The 22,128-nt window shown below is 46.1% G+C and overlaps 2 protein-coding genes across 3 annotated transcripts; both read left to right on the plus strand.

Annotated features, from left to right (window-relative positions):
• Nucleotides 1-6,697: 6,697 nt before the first annotated feature.
• LOC124682571 lies at nucleotides 6,698-9,468 on the plus strand. Its single transcript, XM_047217228.1, has 4 exons — nucleotides 6,698-7,390; nucleotides 7,576-7,731; nucleotides 7,847-8,028; nucleotides 9,147-9,468. The coding sequence occupies exons 1-4, from the start codon at nucleotides 7,025-7,027 to the stop codon at nucleotides 9,226-9,228; spliced, it is 786 nt and encodes a 261-aa protein (XP_047073184.1). The 5' UTR covers nucleotides 6,698-7,024; the 3' UTR covers nucleotides 9,229-9,468.
• Nucleotides 9,469-11,772: 2,304 nt separating this feature from the next.
• On the plus strand, nucleotides 11,773-15,470 carry LOC124682572 (FBD-associated F-box protein At5g56370-like). 2 transcript variants are annotated; one of them, XM_047217229.1, is made up of 5 exons: nucleotides 11,773-11,871; nucleotides 11,973-12,907; nucleotides 13,401-13,556; nucleotides 13,676-13,857; nucleotides 14,975-15,470. In XM_047217229.1, exons 2-5 carry the CDS (start codon nucleotides 12,011-12,013, stop codon nucleotides 15,054-15,056), a joined length of 1,317 nt encoding a protein of 438 aa, XP_047073185.1. In that variant the 5' UTR covers nucleotides 11,773-11,871; nucleotides 11,973-12,010; the 3' UTR covers nucleotides 15,057-15,470. The 2 variants fall into 2 exon arrangements, with proteins under 2 accessions (XP_047073185.1, XP_047073186.1); XM_047217230.1 differs by having other exon boundaries at nucleotides 13,676-13,777.
• The last annotated feature ends 6,658 nt before the right edge of the window (nucleotides 15,471-22,128 follow it).

Consider the following 22,128-nt stretch of genomic DNA (forward strand, 5'->3'; position numbering starts at 1 on the left):
TGGTGTGTCTTTTGTCTTCCCGTACACGCCCAGGAAGCCTAGCAAGTTCACGCAAAGATTCTTCATCACGTGCATCACATCGATTGAAGAGCGGACCTCTAGGACTTTACAATAGGGTAGCTCCTAAAATATAGATTTCTTCTTCCACATGGCCGCGTGTCCGGCTGCGTCATTCGGGACAGACTGTCTGCCAGGACCCTTTCCAAATATTACCTCTAGATCCTTGACCATACCAAATATATCATCACCATGATGGTGCGCATGCTTCTTCCGGTGATCTGCCTCACCGTTTTAATGCTTGCCTTTCTTTCTTACGGGATGGGCACGTGTAAGAAATCGACGATGCCCCAGGTACACGAACTTCTTAGATTTATCCAAATATGCACCTTCGGTCTCATCTAAATAATGCGTGCATGCATTATATCCCTTGTTTGACTGTCCTGAAATGTTACCAAGAGCAGGCCAATCGTTGATGGTTACAAAAAGCAATGCTCGTAGGTCAAATTCCTCCTGCTTGTGCTCGTCCGACACACGTACACATGTTATGGACCACAGCTGTAGAAGTTCTTCTACTAATGGCTTCAGGTACACATCAATGTCGTTGCCGGGTTGCTTTGGGCCTTGGATGAGCACAGTCATCATAATGAACTTCCGATTCATGCACCACGAAGGAGGAAGGTTATAGATACATACAGTCACAGGCCAGGTGTTCTGACTGCGGCTCTGCTCTCCAAAAGGATTCATGCCATCTGTACTTAGACCAAATCTTAAGTTTCTTGCATCCTCTGCAAAGTACCAGTACTTTCTATCGATTTTTCTCCATTGCGACCCATTAGCAGGATGTCTCAAATTCTCGTCTTTCTTACGATCTTCTTTGTGCCATCGCAACAACCTAGCGTGCTCTTTATTTCTGAACAAACGTCTCAGCCGTGGTATTATAGGAGCATACCACATAACCTTGGCAGCAACCCTCTTCCTTGGGCGCTCGCCCTCAACATCACCCGGGTCATCTTGTCTAATCTTATACCGCAATGCAGTGCACACCGGGCATGCATGCAAATTCTCGTACTCGCCGCGATAGAGGATGTAGTCATTAATGCATGCATGTATCTTATGCACATCTAATCCTAGAGGGCAGACAACCTTCTTCGCTTCGTACGTACTGGCGGTCAATTCTTTACCCCTTGGAAGCGTTCTATGCCTTCCATTGCAACAATTACAGTGTGCTACCTAGCTTTTTCTGGCCATCTTCACAAGTTGGGTACAACAATTTGTTGTGATTCTCTAACATCTTGTCGAAGTTCAACCTTTCCTTTTCAGTTTCACATTCTCTCCTTGCATCAGCAATGGCCCGACCAAGATCATCAGCAGGCTCATCTGATGCCTCTTGATCTTCTGCTTCATTGTCTTCATTGTTGTCTTCTGATGGAAAATAATCGCCCTGTGCAGTATTACCGTATTCAGCGAACATGGGATAGTTGTCATCATCCTCTTCTTCTTCACTATATTCCATCGTAACCCCTCTTTCTCCGTTCTTGGTCCAACAATTGTAGTGGGGCATGAAACCGGACCGCAGCAAGTGGGTGTGAATGGTACTCGAGGAAGAGTAATTTATGACATTCTCACAGTTAACACATGGACAATACATAAAACCACCCTGTTTGTTTGCCTCAGCCACATCGATAAAAATTTCAGGCCGGAAGTGAACTCGTTAAAGCGTCGGTCAATGTACATCCATTGCCGATTCATCTGCATGATATAATTAAGCTTATCAAAAACCATTACAGAACATCATGATTAGTGAAGCGATGTATACATACACACATGCATTTTATTAATGACAGATGAAAGGATGAAGTTGGTAACCTCGACGGAGAACGAAAAAGACAGTTAAATGTGGCTTGTTTTGTGTGAACTGAAGTGGCAAAAGCTCTTAGGCATTTCATCGAACACCTCTTGTGCATACGAAGAGGGCAAAGAAACATACACCTGTCTTATTCTAAGAAGTGGAAAATGGCTAAGTGTGGCTCACACTTGGGTAGGGCAGAGTATATATATAGAGATGAGCCTTAGTCTCGGTTGGTAAGGCAAACCGGGACTAAAGGTTAGACCTTTGGTCCCGCTTGGTGATACCAACCGAGACTAAAAGGGGTCGGGGCCTGACACACCCAAACGCGAACTGCTGCAACCCCTTTTGTCCCGGTTTGTACCAAAGGCCCCAAACGAACCGGGATTAGAGGGTGGCATCGCCCAACGCCAAACAAACCGGGACCAATACCACCCACTGGTCCCGGTTTGCTTTAAAACCGGGACTAAAGCTACAGGGGCTTTGGATGAAAGGCATGTTTTCTACTAGTGCCAGTATCACTTTATGGACTTAACAAGTGCTTCAACACCATTATTTATGCAATACTGGACACTCATATGGACCTAATATTTCGACATTATGATTCTGCTGTATTTTAAGAGCATCTTCCCCGGTACGTCCCATAGCGGCCCCGATAGCGTTTTGAGGGCCGGCGTGGTTTTTGGGCTCGCATCGGTGCGTTCCAAAAGGTGCCAGCTAGTTTTCGAGCCAAATAGAAGCGTCGGCAACCTCGTGCCGGCCCATTCGTAGAGGGCGCGAATCAGGTGCGTCGGCGCCTCACGGCACATCAGAAAACACGCGTGGGCTCCGCCTGGCAGCCACACGCACCGGCTTTCCCCACCTCCTACCCACGCCCGAGCTGACTCCCACCCCTCTAGACTGCCACCGTCGCTGTTGCGCCCCCTGCTTGCAATAGACACCGCCGCCTGTCCAGGAATCGCCGTCCATCGACATGGCCGCCACCCCCTCGACCGGCGGCCGCTGGTTTACCCGGAACAGAGCTCACCGCCACCGCCGCACAACCGCCCCTCCTGCAAGGTGTTCGTCGGATTGTCGCGATGGACAGCGACGACGAGATGATGATGCGGCTGTTCACGGAGGAGCAAAACGCTAAGGCTGTCCTGCGGCAACAGCAGCTGCTGATTCTGACGAGCTTGCTCCGCGTGCGCCAGCCTTTGTTTTCCATGCCTCAGCGCGGCTGCTCAAATCCAGGCAAGAGGAGGAACATCAACCGGCATCGTCAAGCCGGCGCAATGTTGCTTGACGCCGACTACTTTAACAACGACGCGACTCATTCGTCGAAGGAATTTTGGCGCTGGTTTAGGATGAACAAGGATCTGTTCATGAAGATTGTCTACGAAGTTAGGGAGTACGGCGACTACTTGATGGCCAAGCAAGATTGCACAGGTTTGTGGGGCTTCACCTCAATCCAGAAGTGCACTGGTGTAATACGCAGTCTTGCATACGAAGCTCCTCCAGATACAGCCATACCTACAAATGGCGGAGTCGACATGTTCACGGATTCTCTACAGGTTTTGCTGATCTAAAGACTATTTGAGAGCACCAAGGATAGATGATCCAGCTCGGATCCTGAAAAAATGCAGTAAGAGGGTCCTAGGATCCTGAAAAAAAAATGTATGCATTAGGGCTGGAAGAATTGCTCTTTTGCTTGGCAGGGGATCTACAAGGGGTATACTGGTGATTGAAGTGTCATTCTAGAGGCGGTGCAGAACCTCTGGATTTGGCATGGTTTTTGGCATGGCAGGAACAAACAATGATATCAACGTGCTGCAGCACTCTTCGGTGTTTTCCAGGCTAGCTCAGGGACAAGCTCCTGCCGTGAACTTTGAGATAAACGGCCACACATACAACAAGGGGTACTATCTAGCTGATGGTATCTTCCCGTCGTATCCTACATTTGTGATGACAATCCCGTCTCCAACTTTGGAGATGGACACTTATTTTGCAACATGCCAGGAAGCAGCTCGTAAGGATGTTGAGCGTGCTTTTGGTGTGTTTCACATCGTTTCACCATTATCAAGTACCTAGCTCTCACTTGGTCCGAGTCTCAGATGTGGGAGGTGATGAACGCTTGTGGGATCATGCACAACATGATCATTAAGAGCGAGCGCGACGAACATGTGCATGATGGTCAACCATTTGATTATCAAGAGTCTCTTGCTGAGGTAGAGCATGCACCCCAAGAATTTGCCGCTTTTTCTTTACATGCATCATGAAATTCGAGATGCATGTGTGCATGCTCAACTTCAGACGAATCTAGCTGCGTATTTGTGGGCGAGGAGAGGAGCTGCCAACAATGCCTGATTTAATTTCTATTTGTTTGATTGTACGAATAATTTAATTTCTATTTGTTTGAGTGTATGAATAATTTAATTTTCATTTATTTAATTGTATGAATAATTTAATTTCTATTTGTGTGATTGTATGAATAATTTAATATAGTATAAATAAAACGTGATTGATATATTTTTTCAAAATATTGTAAAAAAAAATATTAGGAGCCGCCGTATGAAAGACGGTGATGTGTGAACATCATCCTAAAATAAAGGATGCAGTACAAGCGCTCTCTATACAACAATGCCGGCGGATCGAGATGCTCTAAGGGCATCTCCAGCGGCGCGACGCAAACGGACACTGAGCGACTGTTTGCGTTCGCGTGGATCGAAAATGCGTCTGGCACCCTCTCCAGCGGCGCGACGCAAAGTGACCGGGCCGTCCGCGGAGACGCAAACCTGCTGCAAATATGAGCCAGGTTTGCGTCTCTGCGGACGCTCGGCGGACGCGGAAAGTGTCCGCTCGCTTCCCTACCGGGCCCGCCTGGTAGCGAGTCTGCATCGAGGGCATCGCTTCGGCGGTCAGCGCTTCCGCGTCTGCGCCGCAGCCTTCGCCATCAATGGCGCGTCACACGCACTGACGGGCGGTGGCTGGGCTTCTGCGCCGCCTTCAATGCATCGTATCCCGCGCGCGGCCGCCCTTAAAAGACCACCGGTCGCGTTCCTCCTTCCCCCACGCCTCCACTCGCACCACCACCGCCGCATCGCCATGGGGAAGAAGAACGACTTCGAGGCCTCTGGCAGCGGCAACAAGAGGGTGCCGCTCCCCGTCACGCTGGGGAGGCTCATGCACGACAAATGGATGCCGTGCGAGGGCTGGTCGGGCATGCAACTGCCTGGCGGCTGGCGGCTCAGCTGCCGCCAGTTGCCCATCCCTCCCGTCCCTGTGCGCGAGCCTGATCGGACCACGGAGATCCGGCGAAGGAGGCGGTACCTGCCGCCGGACCCCTTCGCGCCGATCCGGCGTACGCCATCGACTCCGACAGCTGGCGTACGTATCTGACAATCGAGACGGATAAGAGAAGAAGGGCAGGCTTCATGGGCGACAGGGATTTTCCCTTCGGGGCTGCACCGCCGACTCGTCTACGAAGACAGAGGCGCCGAGGCGTCGTCAGCAGGCGGCGACGCGCGCACAGCACAACGACGCCGACGACCGCGACGACCACGACGACGCCGCCTACGACGACGACGACTACATCGAGGCGCTCGCGTACCATAACGAGGAGGTGAAGGACGACAACGACGACTACGTCACGGCCGTCTTCGGCGAATGGCAGCTGGCCGTGGCGGAGGGCCATGTTTTCGAGTTCCCGGAGAACATGACGGACGACAAGATGGCGGAGCTCGGCGTCCTCGTCTCCGAGAACGACGCGCCTGTGCAGCCGCCGCTGCCCCGGTACGCCACCGGCGTCATGCCGCCGGGCCTGTCGGAGGATGAAGCCCTTCGACTGGCACTTCAGGACTCGGCGGCGCCACAACCGCAACCCTGGGCGCCTCCTCCACCGCCGCCACAGCCGCAGCCCTGGGCGCCTCCTCCACCGCCGCCACAACCATATCTCTGGGCGCCTCCACCGCCGCCACAGCCGCAGCTCTGGGCGCCTCCACCTTCAGCACCTCCGGCGTACGCTTCCCTGGATGGCAACTGGCCGTGGCCGATACCGGAGCTCATCGTGCTCGACAGCGACGAGGAGCAGCAGTAGACGTTAGGTTTTTTTTTCATGTTTTAACTATGTAAATTATGTTTCATGTATTAAAAAGAAGATTCGGCCAAAAAGAACCCGTCGTGCCGCTGGAGCCATCCAATGCAAACGGACGCGCGGTCGATTTTAACTATTTCGACCGACGCAAACAGATCATGCGTGATGCGTCTCGCCGCTGGAGATGCCCTGACAAAACGATCTACGCGGCAACCTTTCTAGTGCTAGGGATTTGTACTGACAAAATAGAAATGCTTAGTACAATTTGTTACGGAATCTGTCATTACTGTTCACCACCGACTGCACAACCGGAAATTACGTTTGATTTGGTTGACCACCGACTCCCGACGTCGACTCTGTTGTCATTTACTTTCCCCCCACCACCGGATCTCTCTCCATCTCTGCCGCCGCCGCCGCCGCCGCCGCCGGCGAGTGAAGCTAAGCCGGCAAGGTGACTCGATGCTTCTGCTCTTCTCTTCTTCTTCCCTCGCGCTGCCCACTTAGTTCCTCCTGTCCTGTCCTGTCCTGCAGGCCTCCCTCGTGGTCGCGCCCACCATCTGTTCGACGAAATGTCTGACACGCACAGGGCCGAGAAAGTGTTGGTACCAAGCGACACGGACTGGATCAGCGCCCTGCCCGACGGCGTCCTCGGCCACATCCTCGGGTTCCTTCCCGCGGACGAGGCGGTGCGGACGTGCGTGCTCTCCCGGCGCTGGCTCCACCAGTGGAAGTTCATGCGTCGCCTGCGCGCGCGTCACCTCCCACGGGGTGTGGGAGAAGAGCGCGCGCCGACGGAATCAACAAGTTCATCAGCAGCCTGCTGCTCCTCCGAGACCCGGGCGCAGCGCTAGACGAGGTCGAGCTCGAGTTCACCTACGAGCCATCTGGCGACGACCGTGCGTCGTACGTACCCCAACATCTGGATCCGGCACGCTCTGCTGCGCCAGGCTCGGGCGCTCTCTGTCACTCTGTGTGGCGAGTACAACCTCGTGTTCAACGTCCCTCCTCTCGTCTCCAGGCATCTGCGGAAACTGGAGCTCAGCTATCTGGACTTCAACGGCAACGTTCTTGATTTCTCAAGCTGTCCGTCCCTGGAGGTTCTGGACATGACGGAATGCATCGTAGGAACCAGCAAGATTTCGTCCCATTCACTCAAGCGGCTGCGCATGCAATATTGCTCTTTCTGCCATGATGATGTCCGGACTCGTATCTCTGTCCCGAGTCTCGCTGACCTGCAGCTCGAGTCTTTCCATGGCAGAGCTCCAATGCTTGAAACCAACACATCATTGAAAACCGCATTTGTCTCTCCTTGCTCTGTAGATGAACGCTGTCGAGAAGGCGATTCTAACGAATGTTGTGCTACTTGTGCTAAATGTTGTGGTAATGACGATGACCATCCCAACGGCTGTGTGCTTCTTGGAGGTTTGTCCACCGCAACACATTTGAAGTTGATAACAGAATCTCCTGGACAGGTACATCTTCCATCTAGATTAAATGCAAGTAGAGGGACTAGTAAATATAATGTTATAATTATCTCTGTTGCATGAGGGATGAAGAGTAATAAATGTCTATCCAAAGGTTAAATGCACTTAAGTACAATTGGATCGTGTACCATAATATTAGACATTGAACCACTGTTACTTTTCTCTCTGTTCAGTTTATTTTCAGAAGGGATTTGAAATGGTGTCCCACATTTGTTAAGTTGAAGAAACTATTTCTGGATGATTGGTGTGTGGAAGCTGACCTCTGTGCACTAGTTTGCATGCTTGAGCATTCACCAATCCTTGAGCAGCTAACACTTCAATTGAGTAAAGTATGATTTTGCAATGATGAAAATTTCTATAATTCTGTAAATAGATAATAGTGAATTTTGCATGCATAATTGATATCTTATGGTTGTTGGGGGAAATGCTTTTTGTCTACTGCAGGGACCTGAACGTACTTTGGAAAGGGAGCAAAAATATGGTCTGATGGAGAAATCAACCTCTGTATCACAGCACCTTAAGACGGTCAATGTGAAATGTCACGAGGTTGATCTGAGAGTCTCCAAAATTTTGAAGTTCTTGAGTACATTTGACATAGATATTACTATCGAAAAGAAAGGAAAAATGTAAGCTAACTATTGATTTACTTCACACTTTGTGTATCTAGAAAGTATTTTTATCGATGTTTGAGTGAAAATGTTTCCTGGACTATGAATAGAAAAATATCATGTTTACTTACATTTTAGTAAACTATACATAGTGGGTTTACAACGAAGATATAATCTTCTTTCTTTTGAAAAGTTTTATAAAATGGGGATGTGCATTCAGCATTTATTTTGAGCAAGTGAATTGAACATTAGGTTATTTGTTTTCTGTTGGTAATTTTCTTAGCTTTTTGGTTCCTTTTCTGTTCTGTAGCCTTCTAGTGTTAGATAGATATTTTCTTCTTGAGGCCAAATTAATCTTCTTGATGTTTTGTTAGACTCTGTATGTAACTTACATAGGAGTGCTTTTTATGAGTATTTCTCCGGTTATTCCCTTTTCCCTCTCTTCTTATTTCCATTGTTGTTTGTTGTGTGATTAATGATGACAGTCTTGTACTTGGCAACACTGTTGTGGTTTAGAAAGCTGTACACTCTGTGTTCCCGCATGTTTAATCGTCTTATTGCTTATTTCATTTCCATTCTTGCCAATATTTCATCTCATATCCATGCCCACTTTGGTTTGCTTCCTTTCCTCACTAGTTGATGTCCATGTGAACTGAAGTGTCTATCCTATTGCTTGCAAGGTTTTTGAGTCGCGACTCAAAATTGAGTCGCTGAGGCTGCGACTCAGTGTATAGTCGTCCAAAGTCGCCGTATAGTTGCTGTATAGTCGCGAGTCGCCGTGAGTTTTGGAAAACGACTCGGTGACTATACATCAACTATTCAGCGACTCAAAAACCATGATTGCTTGTTTTGAGATATTAAATTGTGATGGGAAGAGCTGTTGTTGTGGGACAGGTTGGCCTGATGCATTGGAAATGGTCCAGTATCATAGCTGGAAAACCACTTGTAAAGTAATATTGCAAAGCTTTGAGTAAACTTCATATGTAATAGTTCATATTATAACTCCGAGTGCATCCTAACTGAACTGAATTTCCACATTCACTAGAGTCTGGTCCTGTATATGTTCCTTTATCAAGTAACTGAACAAGCTTATTATTCCAGGTGACTATCTCTTAACATTTTACATACTTGTGCAGTATTCCGTTTGAAGAGGTGGTGACAGACTTTGGGCTGTCGGTGGACATACCACCCCATGACCAGTCAGGAGTGCAAGGTTGAAGCTTGCTGCTGTCTTTTGTCCACAGCAAACTTACAAATGGCAATGCAAATCTATTCAGGCTGGAATAATTACATTACTTTGAATGCAGTTTTCTTAAAGGTAGAACGGGTGAAAAGTGATTCTCATTTCTTACTATGTCTGGGTTATTGCAAGTCGTAGTTTCATACACAGATTGATTGAAAGAACGTCAGGTTGCATTATTGGAGAAGTGAAATAAACTAAAAGAGGTGTTGCAATGAGATTGCATATGTTTGATCTAGTTCCATCCAGGTAAAAGTTAACATGGATGATACCTTCCTATGATGTTAGTTGGAGCAATGTCTGTACATGCGCTGTACTACTCTTTTGATAGTTTCTGGTTGAAGGTCTGAAACAAGCATGCATATGTTCGTTAATGTTACTGATGTTAAATTACTCTTATGTCTCATGTTTTATTTGGACATGTTGGAACTTTGCAATGGAGCAATTTTACGTTCACAACGAGTTCGCATATATATTATCTCGCACTGGCAGTTTTTAGGATAACATAATCTTGAGGAATCCGGTAGAGTTGCTCCTGGTTCCGCTTCTCTGTTTCCTTGTGCTCCTGGTTCCACAAACGTCTTGCCTTGTGCACCCATCGTGTCCAGTTGGAATTGTAGGTGAAGAAATTGTGCTGCATTTGGAATACGCAAAACCTACAAGGGCCCGCTTGGATTGGTGTTTTAATTACAGTCCAGATCTGGAAATTACGGAGCATGGCCGAATTTTAGTGTGACCTCTTTAGGTCCGTAATTATTACACCTTTTTTGGCTAATGCACGGGGAACCAAGTGAGGCCTAAACGTTAGTGCAGACTCGGAATGGTGTCTCAGGAACAATGACTGCTAACCACGGGAATTATACTCCCTCCTGTCCAAAATATGTTGCATATAAGTTTTAGTCAAAGTTAAAATTCGTAAAGTTTAATCATCTATATTGATAAAAATATAAACATATATAATAAAATAATAATATTTTTAGAATTATTATGAAATATATTTTCATATTATATGCATTTGACACGGGATCTTTGCATTATTATCTATATTTTTAGTTAAAGTTTGTACAGTTTAAGTTACACGAAAAATTATGCATAACATAAAATAGGCAAGAAGAAGTATATAGATGTAAACTGGTGGAGTGACTGTGCTTCTCTTCTTACTGTCGTGTGCTGAAGTTTGAGCTAATGTATTTGCTATTTCGTTTGCTACATGCGCTATAAATAAGGCTTTTTCAATCATAGCAGTTTTATTCTTCGATTACAGCTTATTAATAAAGTTCAAGTTCATCTATGCAAGTGGTATTCTACAGGACACACCCGAAATTATTCACGGTTCCAGCCAAATCTTCGAGTCCTTCAAAGAACATCATACACACGATAATTATCTTAGAAATTTATCATATATTATCAATGCAGTAAGCATACCTAAAAAATACTCGGGGGCTATAGACGATAGTCTTCACGTTAAGAATCCATCAAGGCATACATCGTACACACGATAAAAAAACATTACAAGACCATCAAGCAAGCAACGAAAAGCTATCGACTACTATAATACATCGTTTTTACGATAAAAGTAGAAAAAGTTTTGTCAAAGCCTTCATGCCACCCTTAAACAGTCGGGTGTAGCTATCAATAATAATCGCATAAAAATATTAGCCCACGACAGTACATCATTTTTACGATACCTGAGCTACGAACCTCATTGTGCACATGGTTCTCTCGATGACTCGGGGGTTGTTACCGATATTACTCATAACACATATGTACGACTCAGCAAAGACATATTGTGATTACTACGGTCCGTCAAGCTTGCAACATGAACATATCACTCAAAAGTTGTCGCTAACAATATACAAACCACAAACTTCGTATCCGGGGTAGGCGCATTAGGGTCATCGGAAGACCATGAGATGTCGGAGTCGTCGTCCTCTGCGCCGTTCCATCTCGGCATCGAACGCCGCGTGGCACGTCCGCTCCTCCTCTACTTCTTTCTCCGCGTCAGCGAGGAACTTGGCGTCCCTGACCGGATCGAGGAGGTCGCCTGTGTTGTCGTCATCGTTGAACTCCTCGTCGGAGCTCGAGGGCGGGGGAGGTGGAGTCAGAGGTGGAGGTGGAGGCACGGCAGCCTGGTCGCGGCCGCCGCAGCTGATGGTTGCTACGATGGAGGTTGAGCGGCAACGGCACTACGGTGATGGTTGTGCGGCAGCTAGGGTTAGTGTGGCAGGAGATGAGATGCGCGTGCCTCTGTTTATATATAGACCAGAGGCAGGCGACGGCCGCGACACGCGTGGTATCGCCATTACTTCGTGCACAAAGGTAGGCAATGACCACGCACCACGCGAGGCGTCGCCATTAACCTAGCGCAGACTGCCGAAACGATGCGTCTAAGAAGACGCATCGAGCCAGGGTCGATGCTAAACGGGCCGAACGAAATATCTGTCAGATCGTGAGCGGACACTTTTCCCCACAATCCACCGGCTGCACAACCAGAAAATCGTGTTTTATTTCGTTCACTACCAACTCCAACCTCTTCGACTCTTGTCATCTAGTCTTCCCCCACGACACGATCTCTATCCATTTCTGCCGCCGCCGCCGGCGAGTGAAGCTAAGCCGGCAAGGTGAGTCCGATGCTTCTGGTCTTCTTACTTTTGCTCTTCTCTTCTTCTTCCCTCGCGCTGCCCACTTAGTTCCTCCTCTCCTCTCCTCTCCTCTCCTGCAGGCCTCCCTCGTGGCCGCGCCCACCATCTATTCGACGAAATGTCTGGCACCCATAGCGACACGGACTGGATCAGCGCTCTGCCCGATGGCGTCCTCGGCCACATCCTCGGGTTCCTTCCCGCGGACGAGGCGGTGCGGACGTGCGTGCTCTCCCGGCGCTGGCTCCACCAGTGGAAGTTCATGCGTTGCCTGCGGATCACCTCCCACGGGGTGTGGGAGAAGAGCGCCGACGAAATCAACAAGTTCATCAGCAGCCTGCTGCTCCTCCGAGACCCGGGCGCAGCGCTAGATGAGGTCGAGCTTGAGTTCACCTACGAGCCATCCGATGACGACGGCGATGACGACAATGAAGACAATGACGATGACGACGACAATGAAGACAATGATGACGACGTTCACCTACATGCTTTGCTGTGCCGGGCTCGGGTGCTTTCGATCACGCTGTTTGCCGAATTCAAACTCGTGTTCAACGTCCCTCCTCTGGTCTCCAGGCATTTGAGAATACTGGAGCTCACTTTCCTGGACTTGGGCGCCAACATTCTTGATTTTTCAAGCTGTCCATCCTTGGAGGTTCTGGACCTAGAACACTGCATCATCAGAACCGGCAAGATTTCGTCCCATTCAGTTAAACGTCTGAGCATCCAAGATTGCAAGTTCTGCCATGATAGCCGGACTCGTATCTCTGTCCCAGGTCTCGCTAACCTGCAACTTGAGGAGTTCACTGGTAAAGCTCCATTGCTTGAAAGCAACACATCATTAAAAACTGCGATTCTCTATCCTTGCTCGGATGAATGCTGTGATGAAGGTGATTCTGGGGAATGTTGTGGTACTTGTGCAAAATGCTGTGGTGATGATGACCATAAAAGTGGCTGTCTCCTTCTTGGAGGTTTGTCCAGTGCTACATATTTGAAGTTGATAACTCCTTCTCCTGAACAGGTACATCTTCCATCTAAATTCTAAAGTCCAACTCTTCTTTGTCTTCCACTTTCTCTTTTCAGCTATGCCCATCTTTACATGTCAATTGATGATAGCACTAGAGTGTATTCAGATGTATACCACTGGGTGAACTTTAAATTATTATACTTCATTGGGCACGCATTGGAAATTCTTGATATCGTGTATTTAAACTACTGCATGTGGTGTTCTGAGTTCTGGCAGAAATCAGATTGAGAATGTCATGTGATGTTGAGAGTAAGCGTTCAACCACCTTTTCATGGTGTGAATTTCTGTACGATTTCTGCCACATATGGTAAATCCATCAATATTTCTATGGTAATGTAGTAGATGGAATACTAAATATGGTGTTATAATTATCTCTGTTGCTTGAGCATGATGAAGTGATGAGTAATAGATGTCTTTCCAAAGGTTAAATGGTATAGTTGCATTACTGTAAAATTAGATATTGAACTGTACTTTTCGCTTTGTTCAGATTACTTTCAGAAGGGATTTGAAATGGTGCCCCACATTTATTAAGTTGAAGAAACTATTTCTGGATGATTGGTGCGTGACAGCTGACCTCCGTGGACTAGTTTGCATGCTTGAGCATTCACCAATTCTGGAGAAGCTGACACTTCAATTGCGTAAGGTATATTTTTGTAATGCTAAAATATTCCATACGATCTATAAATAGCCACTGCTGTAGTGATTTTTTCACGCATGGTTGATATCTTATGCATGTTGGGGAAATACTTTTGACTACTACAGGGACCTCAACGCACTTTGGAAAGGGAGGAGAATCATGGTTTGATGGAGAAATCAGCCTCTGTATCAGAGCACCTTAAGATGATCACTGTGAAATGTGAAAAGGTTGATCAGAGAGTCTCCAAAATTTTGAAGTTCTTGAGTACATTTGACATAGATATTACTATCGAAAAGAATGGACAAATGTAAGCTAAACTATTGATTCACTTCACACTTTGTGTATCTTGAAAGTATTTTTAGCGATGTTTGAGTGAAAATGTTTCCTAGATTATGAATAGAAAATATCATGTTTACTTGCATTTTAGTAAACTATACATAGTGGGTTTACAACGAAGATATAATCTTCTTTCTTTTGAAAAGTTTTATAAAATGGGGATGTTCATTCAGCATTTAGTTTGAGCAAGTGAATTGAACATTAGGTTATTTGTTTTCTGTTGGTAATTTTCTTAGCTTTTTGGTTCCTTTTATGTTTTGTAGCCTTCTAGTGTTAGATAGATATTTTCTTCTTGAGGCCAAATTAATCTTCTTGATGTTTTGTTAGACTCTGTATGTAACTTACATAGGAGTGCTTTTTATGAGTATTTCTCCGGTTATTCCCTTTTCCCTCTCTTCTTATTTCCATTGTTGTTTGTTGTGTGATTAATGATGTCAGTCTTGTACTTGGCAACACTGTTGTGGTTTAGAAAGCTGTACACTCTGTGTTCCCGCATGTTTAATCATCTCATTGCTTATTTCATTTCCATTCTTGCCAATATTTCATCTCATATCCATACCCACTTTGGTTTGCTTCCTTTCCTCACTAGTTGATGTCCATGTGAACTGAAGTGTCTATCCTATTGCTTGCAAGGTTTTGAGTCGCGACTCAAAATTGAGTCGCTGAGTCTGCGACTCAGTGTATAGTCGTCCAAAGTCGCCGTGTAGTCGCTGTATAGTCGCGAGTCGCCGTGAGTTTTGGAAAATGACTCGGCGACTATACATCAACTATTCAGCGACCCAAAAACCATGATTGCTTGTTTTGAGATATTAAATTGTGATGGGAAGAGCTGTTGTTGTGGGACAGGTTAGCCTGATGCATTGGAAATGGTCCAGTGTCATAGCTGGAAAACCACTTGTAAAGTAATATTGCAAAGCTTTGGGTAAACTTCATATTTAATAGTTCATACTGTAACTCTGAGTGCATCCTAACTGAACTGAATTTCCACATTCACTAGATTCTGGTCCTGTATATGTTCCTTTGTCAAGTAACTGAACAAGCTTATTATTCCAGGTGACTCTATCTTAACATTTTACATACTTTTGCAGTATTCCGTTTGAAGAGGTGGTGACAAACTTTGGGCTGTCGCTGGAAGTACCACCCCATGACCAGTCAGGAGTGCAAGGCTGAAGCTTGCTGCTGTCTTTTGTACACAGCAAACTTACAAATGACAATGCAAATCTATTCGGCCTGGAATAATAACATTACTTTGAATGCAGTTTTCTTAAAGGTAGAATGGGTGAAAAGTGATCCTCATTTCCTACTATGTCTGGGTTATTGCAACTCGTAGTTTCATACACAGATTGATTGAAAGCATGTCAGGTTGCATTATTGGAGAAGTGAAATAAAATAAAAGACGTGTTGCAATGAGATTGCATATGTTTGATCTAGTTCCATCCAGGTAAAAGTTAACATGGATGATACCTTCCTATGATGTTAGTTGGAGAAATGTCTGTGCATGCGCTGTACTACTCTTTTGATAGTTTCTGGTTGAAGATCTTGAACAAACATGCATATGTTGGTTTATGTTGCAATACACAAACTGTGGCGACAAATTGCCATTTTGTTAATCATTGTGTATCATGTTATTAATGTTAAATTACTCTTATGTCTCATGTTTTATTTTGATATGTGGAACTTTACAATGGAGCAATTTTACGGTCGCAACGAGTTAGCATATATATTATCTCACACTGGCAGTTTTTGGGATAAGATAATCTTGAGAATCCGGTAGAGTTGCTCCTAGTTCAGCTTCTCTGTTTCCATGTGGACTGTTCCGATTCTATGGATCCATGTTCCATGGCAAGCTCCTTACACACATCGCTCCGGGGATAGCTCCTTGTGGAGCAAGGCACACCATCCCCAGTCCCCGCTGTTGGCCGCCCCCAATGAACTTTTTTATGTCAAAAAAAAAAAAAAGATACTGCATCTGCTATTCCATTTTTGGCTATGCGTTTTAAATAATTGACATGGGTTCGGAGCTGGTCATTTAGGGATGAACCGACTGTGTGAAGTTGAATAACTAGGAGAAGCAATCATGTTCGGGGATAGGCAAAACCCACAAACGTCTTTGCCTTAGGGAGCTGGCCATTTAGGACCCATCGTGTCCGGTTGGAAATGTAGGGGAAGAAATTGTGCTGCATTTTTTTTTTTTGAACACGGAGCGCCCCGAAGGGCGTAGAAGCTTTCATTTATTCCACTCGGTGGGTGTACAATTTTTACAAAGGACCACATAAAATGAGAAAATTTTACATAGGCCCCTGGTATTTGCAGAAAAGACCCCACTAAAAAGTATACAAACGCAATCGGGTCCTTCTCTTTCCCCTCCGATGAGTTGGAGATCAGCAATGTCGCCGTCGGACTCCAAAGCGGGGACTACACCACTTGCTTCAAAGCCGGCAATGGACGCGACCGCAGACCTCAAAAAGGGCCTCCGATGGAGGTTGAAGTATAGCCGGACTTCACCGGCGTGGATGACGAATGGCAGAGATGCCGTCGATGTGTTGCTCAAGAAGGTTGCTTCTGAAGAACTCCGGCGCCACCTCCTCTTCTCAACCACCTTGCACACCCTTGATTCCGTCGCCACCATGACGCTCGGGACCAGAGAGAATAGCAGAGAAGATTGGGTCGAGGGAGCAGCACGGGCGTACCGAAACCATGACGAAGAACTCGGCCTGCCATCAAACCCGACGAACCTGCCACGGACTCGGGGATGTAGGCGTAGATGATGGCGGCAACGGCATGCCCAGAGGAGCTTATTGACGAAGCCGTCCTCAGGTCTTCTTCTCCCTTCGCCCTTCCACCATGGACGAGCTCGGAGAAGACGAAGATCTGGAGTTTGGTTGTTGCTCCAGCACAACCAAACCAGACGACGGGGGAGGTAGCAGATGGCCTTATTGGAGGAGATGCCGCACCACTTCATCGCCGCCTGCCGCCGATCCTGCCACCAGAGAGGAGCAGCGACGAGGAAGAAGATGAGGACGGACCGGATCTGGCCCAGGAGATCCGGCCTCCTACTCCCATTCTCCACAGGGGTAGATCTTGAAGAACTACAACCTAAACTACTATATACAGGCGGCCAAGCTCCTCTCCATCCTCCGCTCCGGCCGGCAACGCCGACGGAGAGGAATCTGGGTCGGGCCGGCGACCACGGCGACGCACGGGAGACTCTCAACGCGGGCGAGTACTGTAGCAGCACGAGAGAGGAAAAGGGGGAAAGTGATGTGCACAACCTGGTTAAATTGTGCTGCATTTGGAATAAGCAAAACCTATAACGGTCCGCTTGGATTGGAATTTTAATTACTGTCCAGAACCGGAAATTACGGAGCATGGCCAAATTTTAGTGTGACCCCTTTGGGCGCACTTGGTAGACTGGGCCGGAATCCTGCACCACTAGCGCATCGAGATGAGCGTCCCTGCGCATCGTGAACGGGCCACGAGCCACTTAAGGTCCATCGTTGCACCGGTCCGAACAGAAGTGCACATTGTTTGGATGTCTGGATACAACGCTTCATCTCTGTTCAGCCACAACACATGTGTTTGGTTGCTATTTTGGGCATCATTGCAATAACTTCTCCTCGCCACATTCAAATATGGTAGCATTACCATCACGTAACGACACACAAAGAGCTCAAACACGATCATAAGTACAACACACATTATACACAACAAACAGAGTACTTAATAGTTCCTAATCTAGTGTCAGAGTGATAAGAAGCGCGTCTAAACCTGGGGCCAGACTACCCAGGTCCAAAAACATTGTTCAAGAGCCTCTATAGGCCAACATGAGATATGCACAAAAGCAAGTGTTTAACAGTCTCCTAGAGGCCAACACAACTACATGATCAGATATAAACAAAGACAATGATGGAGCAGTAACACCTTAACGGTGAGGATCAACATAAAGGTCCTCGCAATGTCTCTTGCAGCCGAAGACGCTGGAGCAGGATGTCTCCTTCCTGAAAACGTCGAGTCCGGGATCTAGTATTCAGGATGTCCGGGATTTCGTGGACTATTTACTAAGTAAACCTGGATAGAGATCAGCATTTTCGTCAGGATGGCCGGACTGCCCGGACTCTCTTCCCCCAGGACACGATCTCTCTCCATTTCTGCCGGCGGCGGCGGCAAGTGAAGCTAAGCCCTGCCGGCAAGGTGAGTCCGATGGTTCTGGTCTTCTTACATTTGCTCTTCTCTTCTTCTTCCCTCGCGCTGCCCACGGCCGCGCCCACCATCTGTTCGACGAAATGTCTGACACGCATAGCGACACGGACTGGATCAGCGCTCTGCCCGATGGCGTCCTCGGCCACATCCTCGGGTTCCTTCCCGCGGACGAGGGAGTGCGGACGTGTGTGCTCTCCCGGCGCTGGCTCCACCAGTGGAAGTTCATGCGTTGCCTGCGCGTCACCTCCCACGGGGTGTGGAAGAAGACCGCTGACGAGATTAACAAGTTCATCAGCAGCCTGCTGCTCCTCCGAGACCCGGGCCAAATGCTAGATGAGTTCGAGCTTGACTTTAACTACGAGCCATCCGATGACGACGACGACGACAATGATGACGACGACGACGACGACGTTGCGTACCCGAACATTTGGATCCGACATGCTTTGCTGTGCCGGGCTCGGGTGCTTTCGATCACGCTGTTTGCCGAATTCAAACTCGTGTTCAACGTCCCTCCTCTGGTCTCCAGGCATTTGAGAATACTGGAGCTCACTTTCCTGGACTTGGGCGCCAACATTCTTGATTTTTCAAGCTGTCCATCCTTGGAGGTTCTGGACCTAAAAGAATGCACCATCACAACCGGCAAGATTTCGTCCCATTCAGTTAAACGTCTGCGCATCCAAGATTGCAAGTTCTGCCATGATAGCCGGACTCGTATCTCTGTCCCAGGTCTCGCTAACCTGCAACTTGTGGAGTTCACTGGTAAAGCTCCATTGCTTGAAAGCAACACATCATTAAAAACTGCGATTCTCTATCCTTGCTCGGATGAATGCTGTGATGAAGGTGATTCTGGGGAATGTTGTGGTACTTGTGCAAAATGCTGTGGTGATGATGACCATAAAAGTGGCTGTCTCCTTCTTGGAGGTTTGTCCAGTGCTACATATTTGAAGTTGATAACTTTTTCTCCTGAACAGGTACATCTTCCATCTAAATTCTAAAGTCCAACTCTTCTTTGTCTTCCACTTTCTCTTTTCAGCTATGCCCATCTTTACATGTCAATTGATGATAGCACTAGAGTGTATTCAGATGTATACCACTGGGTGAACTTTAAATTATTATACTTCATTGGGCACGCATTGGAAATTCTTGATATCGTATATTTAAACTACTGCATGTGGTGTTCTGAGTTCTGGCATAAATCAGATTGAGAATGTCATGTGATGTTGAGAGTAAGCGTTCAACCACCTTTTCATGGTGTGAATTTCTGTACGACTTCTGCCACATATGGTAAATCCATCAATATTTCTATGGTAACGTAGTAGATGGAATACTAAATATGGTGTTATAATTATCTCTGTTGCTTGAGCATGATGAAGTGATGAGTAATAGATGTCTTTCCAAAGGTTAAATGCACTTAAGTATAGTTGCATTACTGTAAACTTAGATATTGAACTGTACTTTTCGCTTTGTTCAGATTACTTTCAGAAGGGATTTGAAATGGTGCCCCACATTTATTAAGTTGAAGAAACTATTTCTGGATGATTGGTGCGTGACAGCTGACCTCCGTGGACTAGTTTGCATGCTTGAGCATTCACCAATTCTCGAGAAGCTGACACTTCAATTGCGTAAGGTATATTTTTGTAATGCTAAAATATTCCATACGATCTATAAATAGCCACTGCTGTAGTGATTTTTTCACGCATGGTTGATATCTTATGCATGTTGGGGAAATACTTTTGACTACTACAGGGACCTCAACGCACTTTGGAAAGGGAGGAGAATTATGGTCTGATGGAGAAATCAGCCTCTGTATCAGAGCACCTTAAGATGATCACTGTGAAATGTGAAAAGGTTGATCAGAGAGTCTCCAGAATTTTGAAGTTCTTGAGTACATTTGGCATAGATATTACTATCAAAAGGAATGGAGAAATGTAAGCTAACTATTGAATCTCTTCACAGTTTGTGTATTTTGAAATTAACTTTATATATGTTTGAGTGAAAATATTTCCTAAATTATGAATAGAAATATTATGTTCAGTTTTTTTTAGAAAATCATATTATTAACATAATTGCTCACCATTTAGTTGTTGTTCATACAAGCTAGCCTCATACATTTAACTAGCCAGTTTAGTGTAAGATTCAAGTTTAGGAGGTTAGAATGATATGCAATAACATGGTACCTGTATTACTATTTTTCCTTCACCCCTTGCGAAAGATCTTACCATTTCACAAGAACATCCCAAGCACATCCTTCAACTAGGCAAATTTTGGAGTGGCATTTTATTAATGGAACCAAGCAGCAAAAAACATTAACGATGAAAAAAATCCCTCTTGATGTTCCTTTCGAGTCCGTGTGTAACTTACATATGAGTGATGTTACGATTATATTCCCCTTTCTCTCTCTTTTTATTCTGTTGCTGTTTTTTGTGTGATTACTGATGAGTGATGACAGTTTTGTACTTGGTCGTGCTGTTGTGGTTTAGAAAACTGTACAATCTGTACTCCAGGATGTTTAATCATCACATTCCTTATTGTCGTTTCCATTCTTCTCAATTTTTTATTTCATCTCCATGCCCATTTTGTTTTGCTTCCTTTCCTCAGTAGTGACGTCCATGTGAACTGAAGTGTCTATCATATTATTTGTTTTGAGACATTGAACTCTGATGGGAAGAGCTGTTGTTACAGGACAAGTTAGCCTGATGCAGTGGAAATGGTCCGGTGTCATAGCTAGAAAACCACTTGTAAAATAATAATGCAAAGTTTTGAGTTCACTTCATGTTTAATAGTTCATACTATAACTTGAGTGTGTGGTAACTGAATTGAACTTCCCCATTCACTAAAGCCTGGTCCTGTATTTGTTTCGTTGTCAAGTAATTGAACAAGCTTATTTGTCCAGATGACGCCTCTCTTAAGTTGTTACATATTTTTGCAGTATTCTGCTTGAAGAGGTGAACTTATGGCTGTTGATGGATGTACTACCCCGTGAGCAGTCAGGATTGCAAGGCTGAAGCTTGTTGCTGTCTTGTGCACGGGAAACTTACAGTTGCCAACACAAATCTATTAAACCTGGAATAATTACTCTACTTTGATGCCTGGGCTATTGCAAGTCGTAGTTTCATAGGAAGATTCATTGGAATGCACTCCAGGTGGCATGATTGCAGAAGTGAAATATACTAACAGAGGTTTTGCAATGGGATTGCATATCTTCGGTCTAGTTTCATCCAGGTAAAAGTTAATGTGGATTATACCTTTCTATGTTGTTCGTTGGACCAATGGCAGTACATGCCCTGCACTATTCTTGTGATAGTTTCTGGTGGATAATCCGAAGGAAGCATCCATATGTTAGTTTATTTTCGCACATACTGCTTATATATAGCCTTTTTTAGAGAACCTGCAGGAGATCTGCTTATATATAGCCTTGAGGATTGACAATGGTATCTCGCATGCCACGAATTGGTTAGCAGCTGTGCTTGCCATGCAGCGGCAGTTTGTTCTCCGAGACTTGGAGGGTGTCCAGTTTGTGCTGCGCTCGATCTGCCTTATACTGGCTGTTTGTAGGATAAGATAATTTCCAGGAATCTGCTAGAGGTTCTCTAATTTTTCAGGAATGTGCTTTTTGCTAGTCGTGTGGGGCTCTGCCATTTCTGTATGCCCTGGTCCTCGCCGTCCAGCAGTAATCCTGTTCGCTTGTAGCTCTGCCAATGGTGGGATGCTTGGCTGCATCCACTCTCCGAGAGGAGGTTCCACGTGATTTTTCAGGCGGTGTTCATCTGCTCCTCTGGCTCTGGATCACCCACTGTCCTCAACGCCTCAGTGCAACCATTTCCTGGCAAGCTGCCAGGATAGCTCCGTGTGGAGCAAGGCCATCCCCTGTCCCACTGTGACCGAGCAGGGCGTAGCCGACCATGTCGGGTGTAGAGAAGTTGTACCACGACCCGGAAATGCATTTTCCCCTGTGTATATGCTCCCTTTACCTAAAAAACGAAATATTAGGGTGTGCGATGTGAAGCAGAGCGATGGGGCTCTTGCGCCGCCGCCGCACCGA

This window comes from Lolium rigidum, chromosome 1 (assembly GCF_022539505.1).
Source record: "Lolium rigidum isolate FL_2022 chromosome 1, APGP_CSIRO_Lrig_0.1, whole genome shotgun sequence".
NCBI lineage: Eukaryota > Viridiplantae > Streptophyta > Magnoliopsida > Poales > Poaceae > Lolium > Lolium rigidum.